Source organism: Perissodus microlepis, chromosome 16 (assembly GCF_051167445.1).
Source record: "Perissodus microlepis isolate ML-2025 ecotype Zambia chromosome 16, ASM5116744v1, whole genome shotgun sequence".
Lineage (NCBI taxonomy): Eukaryota > Metazoa > Chordata > Actinopteri > Cichliformes > Cichlidae > Perissodus > Perissodus microlepis.
In genome coordinates, this window is record NC_140476.1 from 23,288,254 (window position 1) to 23,315,096 (window position 26,843).

At 39.9% G+C, this 26,843-nt stretch overlaps 1 protein-coding gene across 10 annotated transcripts in view; it reads left to right on the forward strand.

Annotated features, from left to right (window-relative positions):
- Window positions 1-26,843, forward strand: part of usp9 (ubiquitin specific peptidase 9) — a 37,757-nt gene that overhangs the window by 2,412 nt on the left and 8,502 nt on the right. For 6 of the 10 annotated variants that reach the window (XM_084954549.1, XM_084954548.1, XM_084954555.1 and 3 more), the window contains exons 2-37: window positions 3,798-4,066; window positions 7,319-7,464; window positions 7,822-7,901; window positions 9,403-9,515; window positions 10,582-10,800; window positions 11,749-11,864; window positions 11,971-12,222; window positions 12,317-12,452; window positions 12,539-12,691; window positions 14,568-14,672; window positions 14,830-15,036; window positions 15,133-15,269; window positions 16,216-16,254; window positions 17,685-17,818; window positions 17,913-18,003; window positions 18,204-18,317; window positions 18,427-18,655; window positions 19,036-19,131; window positions 19,283-19,494; window positions 19,710-19,950; window positions 20,136-20,285; window positions 20,481-20,601; window positions 20,734-20,864; window positions 21,363-21,641; window positions 21,756-21,881; window positions 22,209-22,346; window positions 22,526-22,692; window positions 22,793-22,901; window positions 22,993-23,139; window positions 23,275-23,421; window positions 23,551-23,758; window positions 23,854-24,074; window positions 24,381-24,568; window positions 25,096-25,269; window positions 25,358-25,499; window positions 25,713-26,469. In XM_084954549.1, the coding sequence (XP_084810675.1) occupies window positions 3,965-4,066; window positions 7,319-7,464; window positions 7,822-7,901; window positions 9,403-9,515; window positions 10,582-10,800; window positions 11,749-11,864; window positions 11,971-12,222; window positions 12,317-12,452; window positions 12,539-12,691; window positions 14,568-14,672; window positions 14,830-15,036; window positions 15,133-15,269; window positions 16,216-16,254; window positions 17,685-17,818; window positions 17,913-18,003; window positions 18,204-18,317; window positions 18,427-18,655; window positions 19,036-19,131; window positions 19,283-19,494; window positions 19,710-19,950; window positions 20,136-20,285; window positions 20,481-20,601; window positions 20,734-20,864; window positions 21,363-21,641; window positions 21,756-21,881; window positions 22,209-22,346; window positions 22,526-22,692; window positions 22,793-22,901; window positions 22,993-23,139; window positions 23,275-23,421; window positions 23,551-23,758; window positions 23,854-24,074; window positions 24,381-24,568; window positions 25,096-25,269; window positions 25,358-25,499; window positions 25,713-26,469 (6,127 nt within the window). In that variant the 5' untranslated portion in view covers window positions 3,798-3,964. The remainder of the gene's footprint in view (window positions 1-3,797; window positions 4,067-7,318; window positions 7,465-7,821; window positions 7,902-9,402; window positions 9,516-10,581; window positions 10,801-11,748; window positions 11,865-11,970; window positions 12,223-12,316; window positions 12,453-12,538; window positions 12,692-14,567; window positions 14,673-14,829; window positions 15,037-15,132; window positions 15,270-16,215; window positions 16,255-17,684; window positions 17,819-17,912; window positions 18,004-18,203; window positions 18,318-18,426; window positions 18,656-19,035; window positions 19,132-19,282; window positions 19,495-19,709; window positions 19,951-20,135; window positions 20,286-20,480; window positions 20,602-20,733; window positions 20,865-21,362; window positions 21,642-21,755; window positions 21,882-22,208; window positions 22,347-22,525; window positions 22,693-22,792; window positions 22,902-22,992; window positions 23,140-23,274; window positions 23,422-23,550; window positions 23,759-23,853; window positions 24,075-24,380; window positions 24,569-25,095; window positions 25,270-25,357; window positions 25,500-25,712; window positions 26,470-26,843) is intronic. The other 4 variants (XM_084954557.1, XM_084954558.1, XM_084954554.1 and 1 more) reach the window with 3 other exon arrangements.

The window sequence follows — 26,843 nt, forward strand, 5'->3', positions numbered from 1 at the left end:
TGTTTCTAAGTTGAGCTGCGGTTTGAGTATTTGCTTTGTTAGATTTTATATCACGCCAGCTGCTTTCAGCTGGTAAAATGGTGTAGAGAATATGTTGATATTCCCTCTTTATTACAAGGGAATTGCAGAAGGGACTAAGGTTCTGGGTTCAGGCCTTGTCAGTAAATCTCTCATATCTGCTCCTTCTTGATTTGTGTGGGGACAGAAATTAAATGGAAAACACGTTCACTCTGAATAAGAATATATCCTAAGTGATCATTTTAATAACTGAAAACCTAGAAGGTTTGCTCCAGCAACATAACATTTTATTTTGGTAATTTGAAATTTCACTTATTTTTAGGGCCCGAGCACTAAAAGTGCGAAGGCCCTATTGTATCTGCTCTGTTTATTATTATTATTATTATTATTATTATTATAATAATAATTATTATTATTAATATTATTTTTCATTGAAATGAATTGCCTTTTTGAGGGCTTTAACATGCTCAAAAACTCATGAAATTTTGCACACATGCCAGGTCTGGTGAAAACTTTTGTATTTTAATGGTTTTACATATGAGCACTGGGAAATGGCTCTAGAGCGCCACCTATGCCTTGTTAAATGCAGCCCTACGACCACATGGTTTGAGCTACATTTATGAAATCTGGCACGCATGTGTATCATGCCAAGACGAACAAAAAAGTCAGTGGGCCCATTGACGCAAACTGAACAGGAAGTCCACCATTTGGAGGTGAAGGTGACATTTTGGCTCTAATTTTGCCATTTCCATGCCTCGAACTTTTTCGAACTCCTCCTTGGGATTTGGTTGTATAAGCTTCATCTTTGGTCAGTGTCAACTACACACCTGGGCCATGTTAAATTGCGGAGCTTTTGAGTTTTCACAATAAGGTGAGGCCGTGGCGCCACGGCGAATTTCGATGACTCGCCATGAAAATCTTATTGCCTCTCATTCTGTCATACATTGTCCGATCTGGACCAAAGACCACACACATGATAAGGCTCCACCCCTGGACAAATTTCAACTACCATATTTGACATCAGGGACAGCGCCACCTAGTGGGAACAGGAAATGTCATGTTTTACACTTTGGGGTACAGTATTGTGATGGGTGACATCTGCAGCCTCAAATTTCTCCAGGAAAGCCTTAAGGAGTTGGTCTTGGGTTACAGTGAAAACTGTGACTTTTCGCGAAAGGGTGTGACCCCGAAAGCATGGCGAACTTTGATGTCTCGCCATGAAGAAACAAATTATTATAACTCAATGAAATCCAGTCTGATCAGTACGAGACTTTAAAGGCATGATGTCAGTCCCGCCCTGAACAGATTGATGTGCCCATTGTCAGGAATACGCAGAGCGCCACCTAGTGGCAACAGGAAATGTCATGTCTTTCATTTTGCTGTACTGATTTTCACAGGTTCATCGTGGCCACCTCAAAAGCGGTGATTATCACCATCAGTCCTTCATGATGCTTCAGTGCGAAAATTGTGACTTTAAACTGAACGGCGCACCCTGGTGGCAATGCGGTTCACCATGAAAAATGAAGTGGCTTTTGAGGGGCTTGGAAAGTTTAAAAAGTCTTGAAATTTGGCCCACAGCTTCAAAGTGATGAAGGCTTTCATGTTATGTGATCACTTTCCTTGAATAGCGCAAATTGGCTCAACAGCGCCCCCTACAAAATTTCAAATCATCAGCCCTTGCTCTGTGTTTTATTTATCAGTCTGAAACCTGGTAAGCTTATAGGAGATACCAAGATCTACAAAAAAGTCTCTTGGAGCAATATCCCAAATCCAACAGGAAGTCAGCCATTTTAAAATTAATGTGTAATTTTGGCGACATTTTCCCCTCTTTTCAGGCCTCATACTTTGACGAACTCCTCCAAGGGATTTCATCAGATTGAACTATTCTCCAGTGTGTGGAATCTAAAGACCTTTGTGATGTTAAATTGCGAATCTTTTTACGTTCAGGGAAATGGGGTGGTCATGGCGGCACGTGGAGTTTCAATCACTCGCCAAAAAGCAGTAATCTGCTGTCACTCAAAAACACAATGTCCAATCTCTTCCAAAGTTCGCAGGCATGATGAGACTCGAGCTTGGAAATGTTTGTTATGCCATTTGTCAGTAATGGTTAGAGTGCCACCTAGTGGGTCGACTATAATCATGATTGAATGAGATGAAATGTTAGCTGGTGGTTAAATGCATGAATTCCATCAATGTGACATCAGATCGGACGTGCTGGATTTAGCTGTTGGGCGTGGCTTGACGCGCCGGGGTGCGAGGGCCCTCATAACGCTGCTTGCAGCTTTAATTTGACTATTGTAATGGGAAGACTTTCTAGTGGTGGTTTTAGGCAATGTGATAAATACAAAATATTTAAATTAACAATTGAAATTGGTTTTCTTTCTGTATTCTTTTGAATATGAAAAAGTGATGAGCTTTAGACTATTTGATGTAATGAAAGTGATCTAAAGGTCTGATGGTTTAGGACTGAAATCCAGGGAGAAGGTTAAATGACATTTATTTTCAGAAATATGTGGTTATCGGTGATCCCACACACAGTGCCAGTGCTAAACTGGTGTCTAAAATTTCTTACTGATGAGCATATCTGACCTTAAAGGGAATATATGGTCCATTTATTTTGTGGTTCTCATTAAATTCATTGCTGTGATGTGTTCAGTCTATGGTACTGAGCAAAATAACTCAAATTGGACAAGGAATTTGATTTAAAATGTGAATGAAAATTGTATTACCCAAGCTCTCTTTGTTAGACATCCTTGACAGTTTACAGGAAAACTTCCTGGCTTAACTTTGACCTGCTCTTCTCATCACAGTTGCACATGGACACATAGTTTTGCAGTGCAGTGAGAGAATTTTACTGACATAACAGGTTTTCCGTTCAAGTAAAGCAACGTGACTAAATAATCAGGCCAGACTGCCGTACTGTCTAATCATGAGCTGCTTGGGGATCTTGTCCCATTGAACTGTACCATTTAGCAGTATCACCAAGGTCGTTAAATCTCAGAAATTACTTTGGCAGGCACACTTGTATTGTAATCTAAAAAATGATTGCTGAAGAGTAAGAAACAGAATAAATGTGAACTAAGGTATTGTGAGCTAATACATGACAGTGCTCAAAAGGTGTTTCATGATGGTGTAAAAGCTATAATTTTCAGTCTTAAATGGGAGTATAGTTTTAAAACAAGGGATCAATTAGCTGATAACTAATGCAGTAGCACTAAATCTGTTTTTTCCTATACAGTCCATTGTTAACCCGTTCCTTCATATACAATCGGATGTTTATGTCTGCCTTTGAGATGATTGTTTTTCTTGTTGTGGGATTCAGGCAGACAGCATCTTCTGGGTTAAATATTAGATTTAAAATGAAAACTGGCTTTTGGATGATGACTTATGGTTTGCCTCATATTGGCTAATCCCAGGGACATATATCAAAGCGTTACAATAGTAGTTTATTGTTCTTTATCTTTCTTTTCTTATTAAGTTAGTAAGGGGTAGTGTTATTACTTTAAGGCTTGATGGGCTGAGACTGAACTCTCCAGTTTTGTCCTTTTTGGCAAATCATCTTCGTTTCTGAATAAAAGAGAAAAGAACATGTAGGCAGTCACTGAAAAATTGAGTGATACAAGCTGAACTGAGCTGACAGGCACAGCTCAGTTCAGTTTATTTTATTTTAGATTTAAACATGTATTTTAGATATTACAAAGTCTCCTAACCCATTCAGCTTTTACATGTTAAGCAGTCAGCTGATAATTATGACCTTTGTCCCCTCTTCTCTGCTCCAGGTTATGCAATGGTCTCAGCAGCACACCCAGATCTCCAGGTGCTTGTGTCCCTCTCTCGTGTGTTCCGGCTCTCTTCCCTCTGCTCTACAGCTGAGGTGGCTGTGATTTCCCTCCTGGCCAGCGCTTCCTAAGAGGCCAAGATTGCCAAGATCTGCCCCGTGGCGAGCATGACGGCCACCACGCGTGGCTCTCCGGTGGGGGGCAATGACAGTCAGGGCCAGGGCCAGGCTCCTGATGCTCAGAGCCAACCCCCACTGCCACAAAACCAGGTCAGCATCATCTTTCTAACACTCGTTTTAGATACGTGAAATGAAGAAAAGAAAAAAAAAAAAAAAAACGGTTATAGGAATGAAAAAAGATATTTGTGTTTTTTGTTTTGTTTTGCTTTTTTCAGTCAACACAGCACAGTTTTTTTTCTTTTTCTTTTGCTGATATTGCTCGTACCTAACCACACACAGATGCCCAGGGAGATGAAGAGAGAGGGGAGGTGGGGCGGAAAAGGAGGGAGAAAGGGAGAGAAGGCGAAGCATCAATGAACAGAGCCTCCTGAGTGATGGATAAAGGGTGTGTGTGTGCGCGTCTTTGTACGTGTGCAGGCCTGTGTTGGTTAGAGATGAGCTGTGGTGAGACGTGAGAGGCAAGCTGCCTATGTAGGTCAGCCAAGCAGAAGGAGCCTTCACCACACACCCCCACATTTTATATTTCTCAGTTATGCATCTCTTTCCACGTTGAGTATCCCTCCTTTACTCTTATACACAGCTGCTCACACCACCACCACTGTTGATGCGCACTCAAAAGATGAAAGAAAAAATAAAGTGGTTAAATGCATATTCATCGATGTACATTTTTGATTGCATTTCTCAAATACTCTTACTTCCAGTGTAGCCCTAAGATTCACCCACATACTAACACATTTATATGTCACCCATGTCAAGTCTTATTATATTTCCTGCATGGTGAAATGAGTAATACTTCATATTTAAAGTATCAGAGTTATGATCACTTGAATGACCTTTCTTTTTTCTTTTTTTCTTCTTTTTTTAATCAAGCTTTTCACCAAAACTAGCATAAGCAGGAAGTTAGAAAATGTCTATAATAGGAGCAGGTGGTCACAAACTAGCATATCCTGTCCTAGCTGTTTGGTAACTATAGGACCTAATTTGGTGGAAAAAATCCCTTTACATGTGAAAGGTTAATGTTTTTTTTTCAGTCCTACCTTATTTTTGGGAATCCAATCTTCTCTCATGACAATGCATGCAAACTTCAGTATTTATTGCCTATTGACACTATCTCATCAAGCCAAACAGTTTAAAATCTGTTTGTCGGTTGAAAGCTTTTGTTTCAGTCAGTTCTCTTGGAAACTGTATGTAGTGCAGTTTCTTTTAATTACACCCCTACTGGGAGATCCTTATGCAGCCTCTCCAAAGCTGACCCTAGTTGTTTGCTTAGTGTAGGATCATGGCTGTGCTAGCCCATATCTACTAACAAGCATTTTTGTCATGACATTGTTAGGCTTTGCCATAAGCCTCTCTGAACATATTCCACTTGTTGATATTTTGTTGACTATGTAAAAGCCATGCAGATTACAGAAGTTGAAAGTTGGCTTTTATGTAGGTTTATAGCGGCTGTATTCTGCTGCCAGGAGTACACAGAATATATCTTAAAACAAACAAACAAACAAAAAAAAACAAACTTGTGTTATCAAACCACAGTCCAAAACGAATAAAATGGCTGTTTTGGCTTGTAGGAAAAATACTCTTAAATATTTATCATCATATGAGGTAAATCATTCAGTCCCTAACACACTGGTTTTTGTATCTTTAGCTTATTTGTTTTAAGTTAGCTGTAAGTGTTTTTGTTGTTAGGACAGATTTTTAAACAAAATGTGGGACTTCTTGTCCAATGGCTTTAGCTTGAACTAACATATTGTCTTGACTTGGCCACTGTGTCTGTAAAGGAACAACCTGCACCTGTTTCACCTCATCAGTGATGAAACTCTGAGACACACACTAATGTGATATCAGTAGCGGTACAACCAGCATTAGAGCAGAACATATTTCCTTTTCTAAAAGCAGAAACAAAAAGCCCCTGTTTTGAGCAGGTCTTCTGGTGCATCTCCAGCCTTGCTTTTGGTTCTTGAATGTACCTGGTTGACACATTCCCGCCCATTGTTATGCTTGCTAGCAGTACCTCACAGGTGATGTGTAAATCTACCATTTTGTGGGTTTTCATTTTTTGATAAAGTTATAAATGTGACTAAGTAAGCTATGCAATAAATGAGCTTCCTTTGTGAGACGTAACACATTCAGTGATTTGTTTCTATATTTTGGTAAATTCCCTCTTTACTTGCTTTTTGTGGTTGAAAATTAAGCTCTAAACCTCAACCCAGTCAAAAATACAAAAAAACAAAACAGATTTACACTTGCCTGAAAAAGTAAATGATCCTGAGTGATAGTGTGACCTTCAGCTATACAAGCTAAGGCTTGAGTTAAGCATGCCTAGAGACCAGTTGGTGGCCTCTGTCAACTGTTGCTCATTAGGGGGAAAAAAATGTGTGTTGTGTGACCGGTCGGCAAGTGGTTGTAGGCAGTCACTGTAAAATTGATTGCTAAAGCCCCAGTCATACAGGCCTAGAAATCAGTCAGTCAGTGGTGATCCCAAGTTACAAAGGAAAAAAAGCATTATTCCTTCACTGGTTAGCTAGTGGTTCCTGGGTGATGTTAGCAGACACTCTGTGAAATTGGTCATAAAGAGAGAGGTTTTTTTTGTTTGTTTGTTTTTTAATCAAAGGCATGTGGATGTGTTTAAAAAAAGAAGAAAAAAAGATAGGGGTGCTATTTTATGACTTCTGTCTTTTGCCCACTGAGCTAAAAAAATGAAAGATAACTGACTGTTAAGTGAACTGGATTTAATGGAGGTAATTGTCTGAAAAGATGAGAACAGTGAAATTGTTAGACAATGCTGCTTTTAAAGGTTAGGGTATTAAAGTTTAAATAAACTGAGGAAAAATGAAAATATAATTAGTTGGCCACTAACACTAGTTAGATGTTTTAGTAAAAACAAAGGAGTGAGTGTGCTGGAATAAAGCCATTGTTTTCCAAAATGCTGCCCAGGTGCAGGTCTTTTGAAATGAGGCATACTGCACATCGAGGGCCGCGCTGTCGTGTGTTTGTAAGCTGGTTCAGGCATTTTCTTTACATCAACTTATTGTTTGGTGCACTTTTTTGGAATTGGTGAATTTATTTGGATTTGTAGAAGCTAGGAATTGTTAATGTGTGAGTGCATTTTTTTTCAATTTGTTTCTGCATTCGTAATTAAACACACACACATATATATATATATATATATATATATATATATATATATATATAAACATTAGGTTTTTAGTTTGGATTTTAAGCTACATTTGCTTTTGATACTTGGTCTGCCATTGCATTTTTTTCCTTTCATAGCAGGATAGACCTGAAATCCAGAAAGATTATTACATGACATCTGATTTTGATGGTCTGCATTTTTTCTAGACGTCATCTCCTAACTCATCTAATGAGAACTCTCCAGTGAGCCCACCAGATGAGCAGGGCCAGGGTGATGGTCCCCCTCAGCTGGAAGAGGAAGAGCCAGCTTTTCCTCACACTGACCTAGCCAAGCTCGATGACATGATCAACAGGTAGGTCACATTTAAGTCTCAGCTATGACAGAGAGTAAACTCAAATTGTTTTGTAAGCATACATAACTTGGTTAAAAACATTTTTTAAATTGGAGGGATGGGAGGACCCATGTCTCCTGGCATACTCTGCGGAGTCCATTTAAAGTTTGCTTCGTGTTCAGTCTGAACACATCACACCATTCACACTCTCACAGCAGAGTTGCCTAACAGCAAAGTAAATATAGCTCTTTGGGGTGCAGGTAGACAATATCAATGTAATATTTATGCATTTTACACAGATGAATATTACAAATATTGCACAGTATCCTTTTCCTCTTTTTTCTTCTTCTGGCAATTCATGTCTTTCTGTTTTCCTAGGCCTCGTTGGGTTGTTCCAGTTTTGCCAAAAGGAGAGTTAGAAGTCCTCTTGGAAGCTGCTATAGACCTGAGTAAAAAAGGTGGGAGTGCACAGAATGTTCTTTTTCATAGAGGAACTTTGTGGCACTGACATCCTGCAGTCTGTGCTTATGGCTTTCACTGGCTAGTTTTTTGTCAGTATAATATAATGTGAAACATCTAACAGATGTAGGAAATCTCTTTCCTTTGAGCTTGTTAAATAACGAAACACTCAGTAGAATATAAAATAGTCAGTGATTTCTTTTGCCTGTTTTACTTAATTTTCCTTGCGTGCTTTGCACATCAAGAGTTCCTGGATGTGTAAAAATACTTAAATAATTTACAAAGAGATAAAATGGAATATTACAAAATCTTCATGTGTAGTTGTAAATTTCAGATGCAAGTGTTTTTGTAACTTTTTTAGAACTTCATCATATTGATTAATTGATTAAAAAGATTAGCACTAAACTCAAACATTTTCCCATTTGGTACTTGGTTTTGTACTTTTTGTTAAATACACATAACCTTTACTTTTTACTTAATCTGCAATATTGACATAATTATGTAAAGAGAACAGTGAAGAACTGGCCTTGCTATTGCAGTGTAGGTGTTCAGCTCTGTGCTGCCTATAACATTGCTAACAATTACCTTTTAAATGTTCTTTAAATTGATCCAAGATTTACAGTTATGCAATCAAAATATGTTGTTAACATATGTTTTGTATTTCTTATATGGAGTATACCAAAAGGGCTTAACTTTTAAATTGCATCAGTGATGATATTAATCTCGTGCATATAGGGCAGTTGTCTCCTTTGATGAAATCCACCAAAGTCAGTGAGGAATCAAAAAGAGCGAGTTGTATACAGAGACATTTTTTGTACTGGAAGTGCCCATGACCTCCTCAGCAGAGGCTTCTCTCAGGTGCTTGTTGTTGCTAGGTTACAAAACCGTCTTCTTTAAAGTTTTCTCCTCTGTCATTATTTTTAGTGTTGCTACTGTAAGTTATGCCCCTTCTGATTGGTCTCTAAGAGAGAAGTGACATTGATGAGAGCAGGAGTATTCCCAAAACTGACTTGTGTTCAGCTGAGAGGCCTGTAAAGCGCAGCGGAAAACTGCTGTGTGCCTGAGGGCATTTTTTCTCTGAGGACTATGAGTGGTATCAGTGCTCAGCTTCATAGGATTTCTATAGAAAAGATGTGCTGACAGCGCATAAAACTGCATATAGACACAGGCCCTTAGTTAGGTTCTTATTTTATGTTTATGTTAACTGAACAAGTTTATTATTCTTAGGCTTCAGACTCCTCTAAACACTTTTTCCAAGTGTTTTTCTTTTTCTACTGTTGGCCCTGGATAATGTCAGAAAGAAAGTAAATCCTTGACTCTCCAAACCTTCTGTTTATGAGAGGCACCCAATCAGAAGATAGTCAACTCAAATATGTTTTTCACTATATGAATGCTTTGTTGTTGTTGTTGTGCTTCTCATTCTTCTTATTTTTCATCTCCTTCTTTACCTTGCTATTATTATTATTATTATAATATTCTAATGGGTGACTTTTCTTGCAGGACTGGATGTGAAGTGTGAAGCATGTCAGAGGTTTTTCCGAGATGGTTTGACTATTTCCTTCACAAAAATCCTCACAGACGAGGCAGTCAGTGGTTGGAAGTTTGAAATTCATGTGAGTTTTTTTGTTTCTGCCTTACAGTTTGGTTTGATTTTTTTTAAGATGAGTATGCTTTCAAATAATCACAATAAAGAACCTATATAGTATATTTAAAAGCAAATTCACATTTTTATGAGATACAAAATCGTTGTTGTATGTTAGATGCTTTTCTAAAATTTGATTTAAAGGTCCAGATTGTCCTGATGAGGGATGGCGGTCTGTAAAACCTGTGTCTTCATTCTTTGCCTTTATCTCATTAGATACATCCATTGTTCAGATCTTAGGTTGGTCTGCAAAGTGAGTTGTTGTGTAGTTTTTGTAGATTTAATAGAAAGAGGCATTTCCAGCAGTGATCAGTGATCTTTTTTTTTCTTTTCTTTTTTTCTTAAGCTCTTGTTCTTGAAATTGATCTGTGGAACGTCTTTGAAATAAACCAGTGAGACAGATGTGTGAGGATTTAAAGGCGGAAAAGGGGTTTTTGTTTCTCTTCCTCACTGTGGATTCTTTTTTTTCCTTTTTTAAAATCTAATCTTTTTCAGTATATTATACATCATCATGCTTGTCACCTGCAGCTCCTTTTAAAATTAGACACTGAGAAGATGAAGCAGCCAGAGACTTGTAAAGTCTAAAAGCTTGCTGGGAATGCTGTGATGAGTCAGTCCTGTATTGATTGCTCATATCTGGTTTCTACAGACATGTGAACTAGCCAGGAGCCATGCAGAACAGCCTGATTGCTGGAATTTGACCAATGGCGTGACTAGCAGGAGTGCTCTTCCTTTGTTTGTGTGGAAGTGTAATTTCTTTTGTTGACAATGTGGAATCCTGATTAAAGGCAACAAAATGTGGGTGTAATGAGTGAAATATGCAATTTTTCTCTAGCTTAGGAGCTGAAGAGTTAAGCCTGTCAGACTTCAGGGTTACTGGGGACAAACCATGAATAGTAAAATGTGTGTTGTAAGATTGTTATAAAGGCTGACCAGAAGTTAATCACAGCAGTGTCGAGGCTGGGCTTTTTCCAGTTCTTGATATTGTTCTTGTGATCCTGCCTTTCTTTCTTTTAAACTCGGGTTTTATTCCACAGAGGTGTATCATAAATAACACACACCGGTTGGTGGAGCTATGTGTGGCCAAGCTCTCTCAGGACTGGTTTCCTCTACTGGAGCTGTTGGCCATGGCCACCAACCCTCACTGCAAGTTCCACATCTACAATGGCACACGGCCCTCTGAGACCGTCCCTGCTGGAGCACAGCTGGCTGATGATGAACTCTACGCTCGACCACCAGACCCTCGATCTCCCAAGGTGACTCAGTACAACAGTTGACCATAAAAACTGTAAAATAACTAGTTTATAATCTGATTCGCATTAAGTGATCCAGACTGATCCAGTCATGCGTTTTGTATTGTATAACAAATCCTTAGGTGTATGGAAAATTGTCAAGATATGTCATGCAGAAGATGAGCTTTGAGTTTTCTTTCTTTTGAGGAGAGTTAGCTCGTCTTTCTTCCTCAAGACAAACTCCATCAAGTGGCATTTTAGTCTCGCCCTGAAGACCCTTTTGAAATAAAGATTCCCTCTCTGGAGCTGCCTGATAAAGAATAACATGGACTTCACTGTCCCTAAGACATTTAATGCTTATGTCAGAAAGCAGATTGTATAAAAGGGAAGGTGGATACACCAGAGAATAAGAATTGTACCGTAAAGGAGTGATGAATGCAGTGTGGGCACAGGGTCAGTAGAAGCACTACTGCAGTATTGCTTGCCTGTCTGCCTGTCTATTGGCAGGGGGCCCAGAACTACTTAGTGTTTTACTGTGCTGTTAAGTCAGAGATTATTATTGTTATTACTATTATTTTTAGGAAATTTAAATCAAATTACTGATTACTAAATATTTAACAGCAGTGCCAAATTTAAAGTTAATTTTTAGCTAAAGGAAGACCAGCTACAGTAAAATAAAAGAGTTGAAGTTTGAAGCTTGTTCTCCTTAGCAGTGTGCCTCTTTCACAAGCCATGCATCTCAACTGAGAATAAATATAAAAACCAAAGAATAGATATGTTTCTTTAAGCTTGCCAATAGGAATTTAGTTTGAGAAGTTGTTCATTTTCACAGAGAAAACAATTTCTGTTGTAGTTTCAACCTAAAGTCTCTGAATGGAAGCTGATGATAGTTTAGCCTGTGTAACCAACCTGACTTCACATTAAAGGGTGCTTATACAGTTTGTTTTTGTCCCTTGTTTATTCTGATCACAGGGTTGGTTGGTGGACTTAATAAACAAATTTGGCACGTTAAATGGGTTTCAAATTTTGCACGATCGCTTCATGAGCGGCCAAGCACTGAACGTCCAGATCATCGCTGCACTTATCAAGTAAGTGCTGACACAGCACAAGGTTTTACACCACGTTGCAAAGTGCTTTTGGTGCAATGGTCTTGTTTCTGGAACTGAATTTCTGTTTCTACTTTCTGTTTTACAGGCCTTTTGGCCAGTGTTATGAGTTCCTCACATTGCACACAGTAAAGAAGTACTTCCTTCCAGTCATCGAGATGGTTCCCCAGTTTCTAGAGAATCTCACAGATGAGGAGCTAAAGAAAGAGGCCAAGAATGAAGCCAAAAATGACGCACTGTCCATGATAATCAAGTCTCTGAAGAATCTGGCTTCTCGTGTACCAGGGCAGGAGGAGACCGTGAAGAATTTAGAGATTTTTAGGTTAAAAATGATTCTTAGGTAAATATCAAATTCAGTCTTCTCTGATAAAGATTTTGTTTAACTTTAAGTTTGATCAGGTTTTAAACATTTTATTTTTGTTTTTTACCACCAGGTTATTGCAAATTTCTTCTTTTAATGGCAAAATGAATGCACTAAATGAAGTTAACAAGGTCATCTCCAGTGTGTCCTACTACACTCATCGGCATAACCCTGAGGAGGAGGAATGGCTGACTGCAGAGCGTATGGCGGTACGCTCAGCTCTTAACATTTGTGTTTTACATCAGGGATTTTAATGTCTGTGAAATTCATTTCTCCTTTACACATGGTGCTTCAGGAATGGATCCAACAGAACCACATCCTGTCCATTGTGCTGAGGGACAGTTTGCATCAGCCGCAGTATGTCGAGAAACTGGAGAAGATCCTTCGCTTTGTTATCAAAGAGAAAGCTCTTACCATGCAGGATCTGGACAACATCTGGGCTGCACAGGTACTCTGCAATTGATCATTTAAAAAAAAATACAAAATTATAGCCTAAGAGCCCTTACTCGTGGTTTTATCAACTACTCTTATTTTCATACGGAGGCAAAAATCTAAATTAGATAAAACCTTGCAGATGGTTGAACAGATGCAGCAATACAGCACAGTACGGCATTGTTGCAAGATTACAAAACATGTTTTATGGGGCTTTGATCCAGGACGTGGTACGCACTGTGCTTGACGTTCGCGTTCAGTGCACTGTTTCAGGGACCTGTGGCCAAAGGAGCAAAATGGGCACTTTCAAAAACTTGTGCAAGATGTCAGTCATCTAAACTATTAACCCTTATTGCGGATATGCAGCAAGCTATGTCACTGTTAAAATGCATACCTGGTGCAGCTCTTTCCAAGAAAAGAATGCAGTAAATGCAGTACAATGGTACAAGCATACATGCACCAACAATATCAAATTTTCCTCCCTTTTGTATTTGCTGTAGCAAAGGCAACTTCATTCTTCACAAGAGCTCCTGAGGTCTATGCTTGGGCTTTGCTCTGCATGGCAACAGACTGCCATTGCACAGTACAAGTCATTAAAAACGATGGCTTTCAGATTGCAGCGTGAAAGCACCTTTTAAATGTGTGGTTTTGTTTTGTCTTTTTCTTTTTTAGAGAGAGATTTTACTAGTGGTTTCTAAGAATCCTGAAGATTATAATTGTTTTGCACTGGCGCCAGCTTTATTGGACTATGTTTTACAATTTTAAGATTTTAAAGATTGCCACATTCTTGTCAGTAGTGCGGAACAAATAATAAATAAATAAATAAAAAGATGTGTCCTTGCCCAGGTATGTTTTATAGATTTGTTTTTTCTAACCTCAACCCTGTTTGTGCAGTATCTGTACAAACTGTGCCTCCATGGTGTGATCATGGCACACAGCTCTAGATTTCTGCAGTGCTCACACCTATAAATCGCTGAGAATGTATACGTCATCTTTCAAATCTGTCTTACAAGAAAGAGCTGGCAAAGATTCAAAAGAATACAATCAGCTGACAGAACAGAACAATAATCAACGAATCATTAAAAACAATTGCAAGGATAATTAAACCTGTTAGCAATGATCACAACTTTAATTTAAGGACAGGTTCGACTTTATTCTAGTTGAAGAGTGCGTATGTACTTGACATGCCAAGTTTGCTGCTTACATTGGGGAATATTGAAGGTTATGTTTTTAATGGGTTTTGAATTGTAGTTAGAAAATTTAAAGAGATGAGAAATATGAGGAGGATTGGGAGCAGTAATAGTCTCTTATAAATGGATGACATTTACAAAGCACCACTACTTATTAGCTAAAAGCAATTGAATCCAACCTTTTCAATACATAAGTTTAAAGTTTTTCATAACTTTTGAAGTGTTGTATTCTATGGTAGTTACTGATGTAGTTTTGTTTTGCAGCAGGACACTAAAATGTATGCACATAGTCAAGGACAGATATGAAGGTTGGACTGCATGATATTTTTTTAAGCTGACAAAATACAGACATCCTTTTATTCTTATCGAAAGGGTTAGATAGAAAGTATGAGATGGAAGGTGAGTCAGGGCTGAGCTGGGGTGGAGCCTAAAGCATGTAGAACACTGTCATCACCAAGAAAAGGACATGATTTGGAAAGTAAACTTCTCTGGACCAGACTTCACGCACTTTCAACGTTCTAGTAAATTGACTTAAAATGATCCACTGTTAATAGGGAATTTTCTTTCATTTAAACAAGCAAATTAGAATATACTTTTTGTAGTGTCTTTATAATAGCCAGAGTAAACCCTTTATCACATAGTTTCTGGTAGAATATAAATATTGTGACCCTGACAGCTGAACTGTTCTGTGTATGTCTGCAGGCTGGTAAACATGAGGCCATCGTTAAAAATGTCCACGACCTGTTGGCTAAGCTGGCGTGGGACTTCTCGCCTGAGCAGCTGGATCACCTTTTTGACTGTTTCAAGGTGAGTAAGACTTGTCCTCAGTAGTTACAGGCGATAAAGGATTTTTGTGTAATTGTTCCACTGATATTACTGTAATACTGTAACAACAACACCCCCCCCCCCCCCACACACACACACACACACACACACACACACACACACACACACACTTCTATAGGCAAGCTGGACCAATGCCAGCAAGAAGCAGCGTGAAAAACTGTTGGAACTTATTCGCCGCTTGGCTGAGGATGATAAGGATGGTGTGATGGCCCACAAGGTCCTTAACTTGCTGTGGAACCTGGCACACAGCGATGATGTGCCTGTAGACATCATGGACCAGGCTCTCAGTGCTCACATCAAGATATTGGACTATAGTTGCTCACAGGTACATGCTGCGGTTTATGTTTGACTCCAAAAATATGACAATAATAGACTGGTCTTTCTTAACTCTATACTGATGATGTTTAATTTTCATTCACAGGACAGAGACACCCAGAAGATTCAATGGATAGATCGCTTCATAGAGGAGCTACGAACCAATGACAAATGGGTGATCCCTGCCCTTAAGCAAATCAGAGAAATCTGTAGCCTCTTTGGAGAAGCTCCTCAAAACCTCAGGTAAGGTCATGGTGGAAATATATTCCTACATAAATGCACAAAAAGCACAGTTCTAATACTGGCAATTATTATTTTTTTAAAGGTATCATTTACTGTACTTTTAATGCTTTATAATGAATTATTTATATTTATTTTGCACAGAATGCCTGAACACTCATAAAGAAAACAAAATTTCCTGTGTTTGAGCTGAGCATTTATCCCAATGGCTGAGGCGTGTCAATTTTGCATTTCAGAAAATTAATGGCATTGCAGTTTACATTTTATTACACCGCTGTAAGATAACATTTTTTGTCTGCAACTCATTCCAGTGCACTAATTATCCATCAGCACTAACCAACAAAGCTGGACAACCTTTTTTTTCTTTATTTGTTCAATATCTCTCAGTAAATCAGTCAAGCAGCATGGGTTGGTGAGCATTGTTTTGTTTTGAATACACTGGAAAGAGCTGAAAAGCTGCACTTTCCGCTTTAATTCGGACCAAAAGCTTTTACATAAGATCGCATCATTCCAGTCAAAATACACAATACTTTATAGACACGATACTAGTTCTGTCCAGTAAATAATATTAGTTAATTAAGTTCATCTGAGCAACTTTACAGATCACAAATATACCTTAATGGAATTCAGCCATTATCAATTTAATTATTAACACTTGGCTTTTTCCCAAAGTGTAAGTCAAGCATACTTTAAAGCTTGTTCTGCGAGTGAATCAGGTTATCGTGCAGCCCCCCCCTTTTCTTTGTTTTTTGTTTTTTTTTTTTTTTTTAAGCTGTAGTGCTCTAGCAACTCAGGGTCTTCAGGCCCCAGAATAGCATTGATTTAAAGTTACTATAATAAATAATTTTAAGTTTGATTGTGCAACATTAAATTGTTTAGACTTGGAGTAGTGTTTTTCTTTAATAGTAACTGTAGAAAATATGTAGCACACATGCCTGTTGTTTTTCAGAAAGAAAATGCCAATTTACATACAAACGAGCTTAGCGGGGTAAGTTTAATGCTAATTCCAGGGCTCTTCCTATTTCTGTGTTACGTCAAGTCTAACTTTCTCTTTGACATATTAAAATGTATAAAAAATGCAAAATCCCTGCCGTGAATACGCTTAAGCAATTCCTTCATGGGTTTCATCTCAAATGACTTACTGCTTATTCAAATTCCTTAAAGTTTGTGCATGTGTAGGTCAGACAAGATTAGGACAGCTCTAAATTGCATTAACTTTTATCATTAATGTTGTGTTGTTTGAAACCTTGGTGACCCAGGTGGCAAGTGTTTGCTTAGCTGTCAGGTTGTTTATAGGAGCAATTCCCCTTAAGAGCAAAAATGAGTCCTACAGAGAATTATAGCTTATATACCAAAGTTGCATCAGTTTGTTTCATAATTGTAATTGATGACTATCTTTAGTAAGGATTTTTGTTTTGAAGTCACATGAGGCTTCTAACAACTTAAGTGTGACAGGTCTGTGGACTGCTTACATGAGTAACTAATGTTATGCTCTCAGTTTTGAACAGAATCAGGGTAATCTCGGTATTTATGGTGACATTAATACATTCAGGGTGTGGTTGATTCTTTCAAAGCGGTTACTCAATGATGTAAAATGTTGTTATATAATAGGTGAAGAACAGCCATCACTGGATAAACTCTAGTGTGTTTAATTTCTCTAGAGACGCTTGGTGGGAGTTTCTTGGTGGAAGCCATGGTGCATACACAGCATTTAATCTAGTAGTGAGTTGCACAGCTCAATGAAAGGTCCTTTGAGATGGAGCCCGGCTCTTCCTGATGCCTTTCAGCTCAAATCATTCAATGCAAAAATATCAGGGGTATTTCATGCCTTGGATCCACATGTCTCATTTATGTTAACATGTTTTTTTCCCCCTTTTTTTTAGTTTTATATATTTTTTTAAATGTTATATTTTTTTATGAATTCAAATTGATAATTGGTGTCTTTTTTTTTTTTTTTTTTTTTTTTTTTTTTTTTTTTTTAGTTCTTATAAGACAATATAGCTGATGAGTATAATGGGATGGGGAAAAGAAAAAATATTAAAATGATTTTAAGTATCTGCTGATTCCCGCAGGACTCTTTATGGTTTATACTGGCTCTCAAAAGTACAGGTTTGCAGGCTTATTCATTTTCAGACCAAAACATTCTTGTGGAAATAAGGCATGAAATGGCCTTTATTGATATGACTTTCTTTGCTGGTTATTCTATAGCATACATACATACACAGATGCAATAAAAGCTGCTTTATTTATGCCCCTAATACAGACATATGAGAAATTAGTCTTGCTATGTTTTCTCAATCACAGTTGTATCACTAAAAGTATGTAGATTCAATTTCAGGCTGGTCAACAGTCTTGTGTTTTTACTCACTGCTTTAAAACCGCCTATATCCACCAATCCTCCTGCTGTTCTCTCTTCAGTCAAACTCAGAGAAGTCCTCATGTTTTTTACCGCCATGACCTGATCAACCAGCTGCAGCATAACCACGCTCTGGTGACGCTTGTGGCTGAGAACCTTTCAGCCTACATGGAGACCATGAGGCAGTTGTCTAAAGGTACTTTGGTCAGACCAGATATGGTCCTCTATATTAGTTGTGGCAGTTGAATTGTGTACAACCTGCTGTGTGACTCAACATGTCTCTTTTTCAGAGGAACAAGCAGAGTTCGACCCACAGACAGTTAGACCAGGAAGCCGCTATAGCCATGTCCAGGAAGTCCAGGAAAGGCTCAACTTCCTGAGGTACATTACATTGGGCATTGCATAGTTAAATATATAAAATGTAGTAGTAAAGTAGTACTCCTTGGAGGGAAAAAAGAAAGAAACAAGGTAGGATCTTGTGTAAAAATGTGCAAATATGATACAAGTCCACATATTGCGTCAACATCACTCTGACCTTCTGGCCACCAGGGTCCATTTAAATTTAAATTTGTATGTACCAGGTTTCTGCTAAAAGATGGCCAGCTGTGGCTGTGTGCCCCTCAGGCCAAGCAGATCTGGAAGTGTCTGGCTGAGAACGCAGTGTTTCTCTGTGACCGTGAGGCTTGCTTTAAATGGTATGGCTCTATTTCTCCTTGCCTATGGCATAATTAGTTTCTTAATTGACATTTGATAATCACAAAGTATGCTTTCTGAACGATGTGTTTCTTTCCCATCACTTAATAGGTACTCCAAACTGATGGGTGACGAGCCAGATCTGGACCCAGATATCAATAAGGACTTCTTTGAGAACAATGTTTTGCAGTTGGATCCCTCTCTGCTGACAGAGAATGGGATGAAGTGCTTTGAGAGGTTCTTCAAGGCTGTCAACTGCAGGGAGGGGAAATTGGTAGCAAAGCGCAGGGCCTACATGATGGATGACCTGGAACTAATAGGCTTGGACTATCTCTGGAGGGTGAGGAGAGAAGTTGCAACAGGCACACATGAACATTTTATTTTTCTTTAACATTTATTTTTTAAGGTCATGGGAATTTGATTTAGGAGAAAAAAAATTGTACCTTGAAGATTGTAATCACGTTCTCTTTTTTTCACTTTTCTTGCCACTTTAGTGCCCCAGAGCTAAGATGTCTAACTTACAAATTCTCTGTTTAGGTGCTTTAATAAAGATTTACTGTGCATGCTCTGCAGCTTTGAAGCTTCACACAACTACCTGATGTTTGGGTTGTTAATGTTTTCACATGGCCTTTAAAGATGAGGCTGCTGTGCACTTATCTCAGACATCCACACACATGAATGCATTAAAGACTGACTTGCAGCTCTTCTGTTTTCTCCCAGGTGGTGATTCAAGGAAGTGACGACATTGCAAACCGAGCCATAGACCTGCTGAAAGAAATCTATACCAATCTGGGACCAAAACTACAAGTTAACCAGGTACTGTGACTTCTCTCAGTTAGAGAAACTGTTTCATTTGCTGTTCCAAATTGTTAGTTCGCATGTGTCAGTTAACAAATGTACTATATACATTAGTAATAGCGAAGTCTTTGACCATTTTTTTTCTTGCCCCCCCCCCCTCCTCTTTTAGGTTGAAATTCACGAAGACTTCATCCAGTCATGTTTTGACCGCCTGAAGGCATCCTACGACACCCTTTGTGTGTTAGATGGAGATAAAGACAGCATTAACTGTGCCCGTCAGGAGGCCATCCGCATGGTACGAGTTCTCACTGTGCTTAAGGAGTACATCAATGAGTGTGACAGTGACTACCATGAAGAGAGGACTATACTGCCCATGTCAAGGTACTGTCGCAATTACATCATTGATTCAGTTATCATAAATGCCCATATCTCATTTGTCGAATGTCATCCGGTTGACAAATAAAAACATGAGACATGAAAACAAAACTCCAGCACAAACATTTTGCAACATTTCTCTTCATGAGATAAGTAAGGTGTTGACATTACTTTTACTATATTTCAGTTATTTGAACCTCTTTACTCTTTTCTTCTTGCAGAGCTTTCCGTGGGAAGCATATCACATTGATTGTACGTTTCCCCAACCAAGGTCGACAGGTGGATGATTTGGATATCTGGTCACACACAAATGACACAATTGGCTCGGTTCGGCGTGGTATTCTAAACAGGATAAAAGCAAATGCTGCCCATACCAAGATCGAGCTCTTTATTGGTGGAGAGGTTGTTGATCCAGCTGACGACAGGAAGCTGATTGGACAGCTCAATTTGAAGGACAAAACGGTGAGAGAGTGATATTCTGTTGGACTGACAAAAGAATCACTCTGCTGAAGCTGCTGTACTGTGATTATTTTTTTTTAATGTACTCCTAATATTTATTTTTGCTCTTTATTAATAATGCATTAATGCTGCCTATACCAATATTAAGACTAAAAATGTTTCTTTGCACGGTAACTGTTTTTATACAGCTTATCACAGCCAAGCTGACCCAGGTGAGTGCCAATATGCCCTCGAGTCCAGACAGCTCATCTGACTCATCCACTGGCTCTCCTGGTAACCACGGTAACCACTACAGTGATGGCCCCAACCCTGAGGTGGAGAGCTGTCTTCCGGGTGTGGTAAGTAAAGCGAATAGATTCTGCATAAGCTGCACATGCAGTTTCCATGTTCCATATATGTTCCATATACTTGTACAGCACTAATAAGTGCTAGTTGATAGTTAATCAGACCCCTCTAAATATGATGCAGTAATGCAATTATGTGCTGCTCAGTATGTAAGCAGACGTACTGTAACACCCTCTGCTCTCTTTTAGATTATGTCGCTGCATCTGCGCTACATTTCCTTCCTGTGGCAAGTGGCCGACCTGGGGTGTAACCTTAACATGCCCCTGCTTAGAGATGGAGCTCGAGATCTCATGAAACTCATGCCCCCGGGTATTACACACACCTGTGCTCACAATATTACACCCCTAGGTTGCTTGGTGATAATGTACTCCTATGCTAATGCACACAGACGGTTTTATTTTAAGTGGTCTTGTTTGTGCGGTTTCTTCTTATCTTCCTTAGATAACACTACAGTGGAGAATCTGAGAGCTGTTTGTCTGGACCATGCCAAGCTTGGTGAGAACAGCCTGAGTCCTTCTCTGGACTCACGCTTCTTTGGCCCCTCACCCTCACAAGTGCTCTACCTCATTGAGGTGAGTGTCACTGTGCCCTGCCTTGTTATACATTGTGTTCCCTTTTATCTATATACCCTTCATTATCAGATTTGCATAATGTATGCTGCTGGAACAACTCCACTGGCACCTGTAATTTTATAGTGTAATCTGTATTTAATAGGAATATTACACAGGAGTGAGTTTGTTAGGGTTTTTTTTTTTCCAGCCCTCATTATGTTTTTAAAGAACTTTTTTTTCCTCCACTAATAGGGCATGCAGTCACTGCCTATGGGGAGTTGACAAGCAAGGGAGAAAAATGAAATAAACATACATTGGATGAATATGATTTTTTGCTGAGAATGTGTTTTTAAAAATGAGTTTGCTGAAGCTGCCATGCTGGTTGTTTCATCCAGATTAAACTTTCAGTCCCAACAATTGACAAAGGTTGTGGGGTGTGGCTTTTGAACCTGTTTGATTCTTGGATGTGGGGCTTGCTAGAAAAATGTAAGATTGATTTTTTTCTTGTGTGCGTTCCAGGTTGTGTATGCTTTGCTGATGCCAGCCAGTGCCACTCTGGGCGAGGATGCCAGCGACTTCCAGTATAATTTCTTGAAAAGCGGTGGTCTGCCCCTGGTTTTAAGCATGCTCACCAGAAACAACTTCCTCCCATCTGCTGACATGGAGACACGGCGTGGAGCTTACCTCAATGCGCTCAAGATCGCCAAGCTCCTCCTGACTGCAGTAGGCTTTGGACACGTGAAGGCTGTTGCTGAGGCCTGCCAGCCTAATGCAGAGGGAAATATTCCTGTCTCCCCGGTTAGGTCACATTCATGATGCACACATAGACAAACCTGTATTACTTGTTTGACACTAGCACATATGCTTGCCATACTCTTACGTGCCTGCTTCTTTCTCAACACCTCTCTGCAGATAAATCAGGCTACTCATGACCAGGCACTGGTCCTCCAGAGTGCCCTGCAAAACATCCCCAACCCTGCCTCAGAATGCATGCTACGAAATGTAGCCATTCGCTTGGCCCAGCAGATTTCTGATGAGGTAAATTTTAGTGAGATAAGTTAAAGGAACTGATTTCTTTTTTTAAAATTGTTTTTTGTTTGGTTTTGTAGGGAGGTCAGGGTATCTTACCTTTTTTTAAAAAAAATAAAATAATTATTTTATTTTTTTATGATAAAGGCAAATGTGTTTATAAGCATTAAAAGGGCTGGGATTAAGGGCTGACATAAATAGGTTGATATATAGTTATAATTATTATATGTTGATATGAAAAGCATAAAATATATTCAAGCAAACACTGGATGAGTAGACCCATTTGAGCTATTATGTCTGTAACAGTAGATTTTCTGGAACTGTTTTTTTCACTAGAATTTCTTCCAGGCATCGAAGTACATCCCGGACATTTGTGTGATCCGTGCTATACAGAAAATTGTGTGGGCATCAGGCTGTGGTACAGTGCAGCTTGTTTTCAGTTCCAATGAGGAAATCAGCAAAATCTATGAGAAGGTAAAAATGACTCTGAATGCTGATGTGTTTTGTTGACTGTGTTCCAGCAGCACTTTAAACTGTCTGCCATCAGGTGTTTGATGTATGAGGAAAGAATGCAAAAGCTTGATCAGCAAAAGTCTAAATCTATATGAGGTTTTGATCAGCCTGGTGACCTTTATCTGTCTTTGTTTTTGTAGACGAATGCAGCAAAGGAACCAGATGGAGAGGATGAGCAGGTGTGCTGTGAGGCCCTGGAGGTGATGACACTGTGTTTTGCCCTCATGCCCACAGCTCTGGACACACTCAGTAAAGAGAAGGCGTGGCAGACCTTCATCATAGACTTGCTGCTACACTGCCACAGCAAGTAAGGATACCAGTTTGCATTCTAGCCACCTTCTGAGGCATGAGATTTAAGCTTTGGGTGGGGGAGACATGATGCTGATTTTGAAATCTGTTTTCAACAGATCTGTGCGGCAAATGGCCCAGGAGCAGTTCTTCCTTATGGCAACTAGGTGCTGTATGGGCCATCGACCCCTTCTCTTTTTTATCACCCTCCTCTTTACTGTACTAGGGGTGAGTGGTTATATTTCTTTTGTATTTTAATGCCATAACATCACTGCAGTCCACACTACAGAATCCTAACTTAATCCATGTCTGTTTCCAGAGTACGGCCAAAGAGCGAGCCAAGCATGCTGGGGACTACTTCACGTTGCTCAGACATTTATTAAACTATGCCTACAATAGCAACATCAACCTGCCAAACGCTGAGGTGCTGCTCAACAATGAGATCGACTGGCTGAAACGAATACGGGTAAAAGAGCCTTTTAATCATTGTTAATGATTTGTTTTAGCTGTGCAAAATGTGTAAGGAATTCTAATATAAGCTGTTGTTCAACTAGTTATTTAAGGCAGAAGTGAGGCTGTACTGTATGTTTTCATTTGCCAGGACGAAGTGAAGAGGACGGGGGAAACTGGAGTGGAGGAGACGATCTTGGAGGGCCACCTTGGAGTCACCAAAGAGCTTCTTGCCTTCCAAACCCCAGAGAAGAAGTATTACATCGGCTGCGAGAAGGGAGGAGCAAACCTCATTAAGGTGAAACACACATTCATGAAAACAGTGCTACTATAATGAGAATATGTCCATCCTGTATTTTTCTTGTTTCACATAACATCACTAAGAAACCATATCTTCTTCTCCTCCTTTTTTTCCTGCTTGATTTAGGAGCTGATTGATGACTTCATCTTCCCAGCATCTAATGTTTACCTGCAGTACATGAAGACTGGCGAGTTCCCCACAGAGCAGGCCATCCCAGTGTGCAGCACTCCTGCTTCCATCAATGCTGGTTTTGAGCTCCTCGTGGCGCTGGCTGTTGGCTGTGTCCGCAACTTGAAACAGATAGTCGACACTCTGACTGACATGTACTATTTAGGTATGGAGATTGCTTTGGCTTTAGAGATGACGCCGCCCAAGCAGCTTGTAAATTACAGTATACATGAGGGTGTTTTTACTTTGTTCTCCATCTAGGTTGTGAGACGCTGACAGAGTGGGAGTACTTGCCTCCAGTGGGGCCACGGCCCAACAAAGGATTTGTAGGTCTGAAGAACGCTGGGGCCACTTGTTACATGAACTCTGTCATTCAGCAGCTATACATGATCCCTCCTATCCGCAATGGCATCCTTGCCATTGAGGGCACGGGGACCGATGTGGATGATGACATGTCGGGGGATGAGAAGCAGGAGAATGAGGTACAGTGAGAGTTTGTGTTGCAAGAGATTTAGTCCCAGTTTTCATCCTTTATCAGCATCCAGTGACTGACAGACTGGCCAACTATAAGCATGGAGGTCATGTAGGTAGAGCTTGGAGCTGAGGGCAGCATAATTACGAGACCAAATAGCAAATCACTTCACACAGTGACTTTCCCTCCCAGTTCTCATTTAGCTGCTATGATTAGTTTTCCCAGCTAAACAGCAGCAGTTAAAAATGATAAACAATTTTAGATTTAATGACACATGTGGATAGCAATATTTCACCGGCGTATTTTGTTTCCACAGAGCAATGTAGATCCTCGTGATGAGGTGTTCAGCTATCATCACCAGTTTGATGACAAACCTTCCAGTAAGTCAGAAGACAGGAAAGAGTACAACATCGGGGTCCTGCGTCACCTGCAGGTCATCTTTGGCCACCTGGCTGCATCCAGACTGCAGTACTACGTCCCCAGGGGATTCTGGAAACAGTTCAGGTATTGCAAAGACTCATTTGTTTTGATTGGATCAGCAGTTTGCCTTGTTACCTGTTCCTGAAGTCTAGCGGGCTCTTATACTAAATGTTCTCGTCCTTGCGAATGGGGGATTCCAGAAGTTATGTCAGATCTCCTGCCACAGGAGGCATTTTTGTGTTGTTTTCAGCCAGCCGTGAGTACCACAGCGGTTGAGTTGAAGACGTAGTCTATGATCATGTCCGTTTTTACCACAATGTCAATGCCACATCAATATAGAAGCTTAGCGTGTCCCAGATTATACAATGGGAGATGATGCAAAACCCTGAAAAGAAAAAGACGTCGAAAGGGGGGAAAAAGAAACTTGTTGATTTCTTTGCTTCCAGCTTCAACGTCTTTTACTCCTACACCAGCGTCGATGCTGATGTTGTATCTGAGTGCCTGTGCCCTCAGCGCTGCTATAAATGCTTTCAGAGCTGTGGTGGTGTCAGTGTTTGCTAGCAAGGCGACCAACGTAGCAGCCATAATGTGTCCGTGTCTTCCTGTTTTAGGTTATGGGGTGAGCCAGTTAACTTGAGGGAACAGCATGATGCACTGGAGTTTTTCAACTCTTTGGTGGACAGTTTAGACGAGGCTTTAAAAGCACTGGGCCACCCTGCCATGCTCAGTAAGGTGCTGGGAGGATCTTTTGCTGACCAGAAAATCTGTCAAGGATGCCCACACAGGTAAGTACACATACTTTGTGTTTGGTGACTGAATATGGGCAGCAGTTTAAGACACTGTATACTTAACCCACAAAAAATGTGTTGTCAGATATGAGTGTGAAGAGTCGTTCACAACACTCAATGTAGACATCAGAAACCATCAGAACCTGTTGGACTCAATGGAGCAGTATGTAAAAGGAGATCTGCTGGAAGGAGCAAACGCCTACCACTGTGAGAAGTGTAACAAAAAGGTGAGAAGTTAGTGTCCTTCTGTTTAGTATGTGATGCTTGTAACTGCTCACGGGAAATTCACGCCAACTTTTACCATCATTTTCACACTGAATCTAAACAAACTTTGTTGTCCTCTGTTTAACTTCTCACCAGTTCCCTTTTCCTCACCTGTTTTTATGCTTTTTGCTTTAAAGGAGCCATAGATAATCTGTGATGCTTGTTCTCCCTGTCAGGTGGACACAGTGAAACGTCTGCTGATCAAGAAGTTGCCTCCTGTCCTCGCTATCCAGCTGAAGCGCTTCGACTACGACTGGGAGAGGGAGTGTGCCATCAAGTTTAATGACTATTTTGAGTTCCCTAGGGAGCTCGACATGGAGCCGTACACGGTAGCAGGTGTGGCCAAGCTAGAAGGCGACGACGTAAATCCGGAAAACCAGGTTATCCAACAGAATGAGCCCTCTGAACCGACGCCACCAGGCAGCTCCAAGTATCGCCTGGTGGGAGTGCTGGTCCACTCAGGCCAGGCCAGTGGCGGACACTACTATTCGTATATAATCCAGAGGAATGGGGGTGATGGTGAGAAGAACCGCTGGTATAAATTTGATGATGGTGATGTGACTGAGTGCAAGATGGACGATGAGGAGGAAATGAAGAACCAGTGCTTTGGAGGGGAATACATGGGCGAGGTTTTTGATCATATGATGAAAAGGATGTCGTACAGAAGGCAGAAACGCTGGTGGAATGCCTACATCCTGTTCTACGAACGTATGGACTCAATGGACAAGGACAGCGAGCTTGTCAAATACATCTCGGACTTGAATATCTCCTCCACTAAGCCGCATCAGGTCAAGATGCCTGGTGTTATCGAGTGCAGCGTCCGCAAACAGAACGTCCAATTCATGCACAACCGAATGCAATACAGCTTGGAATATTTCCAGTTCATTAAGAAACTTCTGACCTGTAACAGTGTCTATTTAAACCCTCCTCCAGGTATGCATCAGTTTTGTGTGTGCGGGTAAATTCAGAGCTAACTCTTTGGATCCAAAAAAACGAATGACTCTTTTTAGCTAGAGTTTAGTTTAGTGCTAGTTTCTTTTTGCTTTATGTTTGCTCAGACCTTTTGAGACATGGTTCCAATACTGGAAACATTAACTGTAGCAGATGTTTACAAAGCCATCTGCTGCCAGATATCATGCTGGTAAATCATGGTTGCAAACACCAGCTAATATAGCTGTGTTTGATCATTTTATTAATCAAGGTAAGGTCCATGTAATCTGGAAAGCCTCTTAAGAGACGGAGACCTGAACAAGATGGCAATGAAAACAGGCAATCGATAAAATGATACCAGCGAGAATAAAATAAAC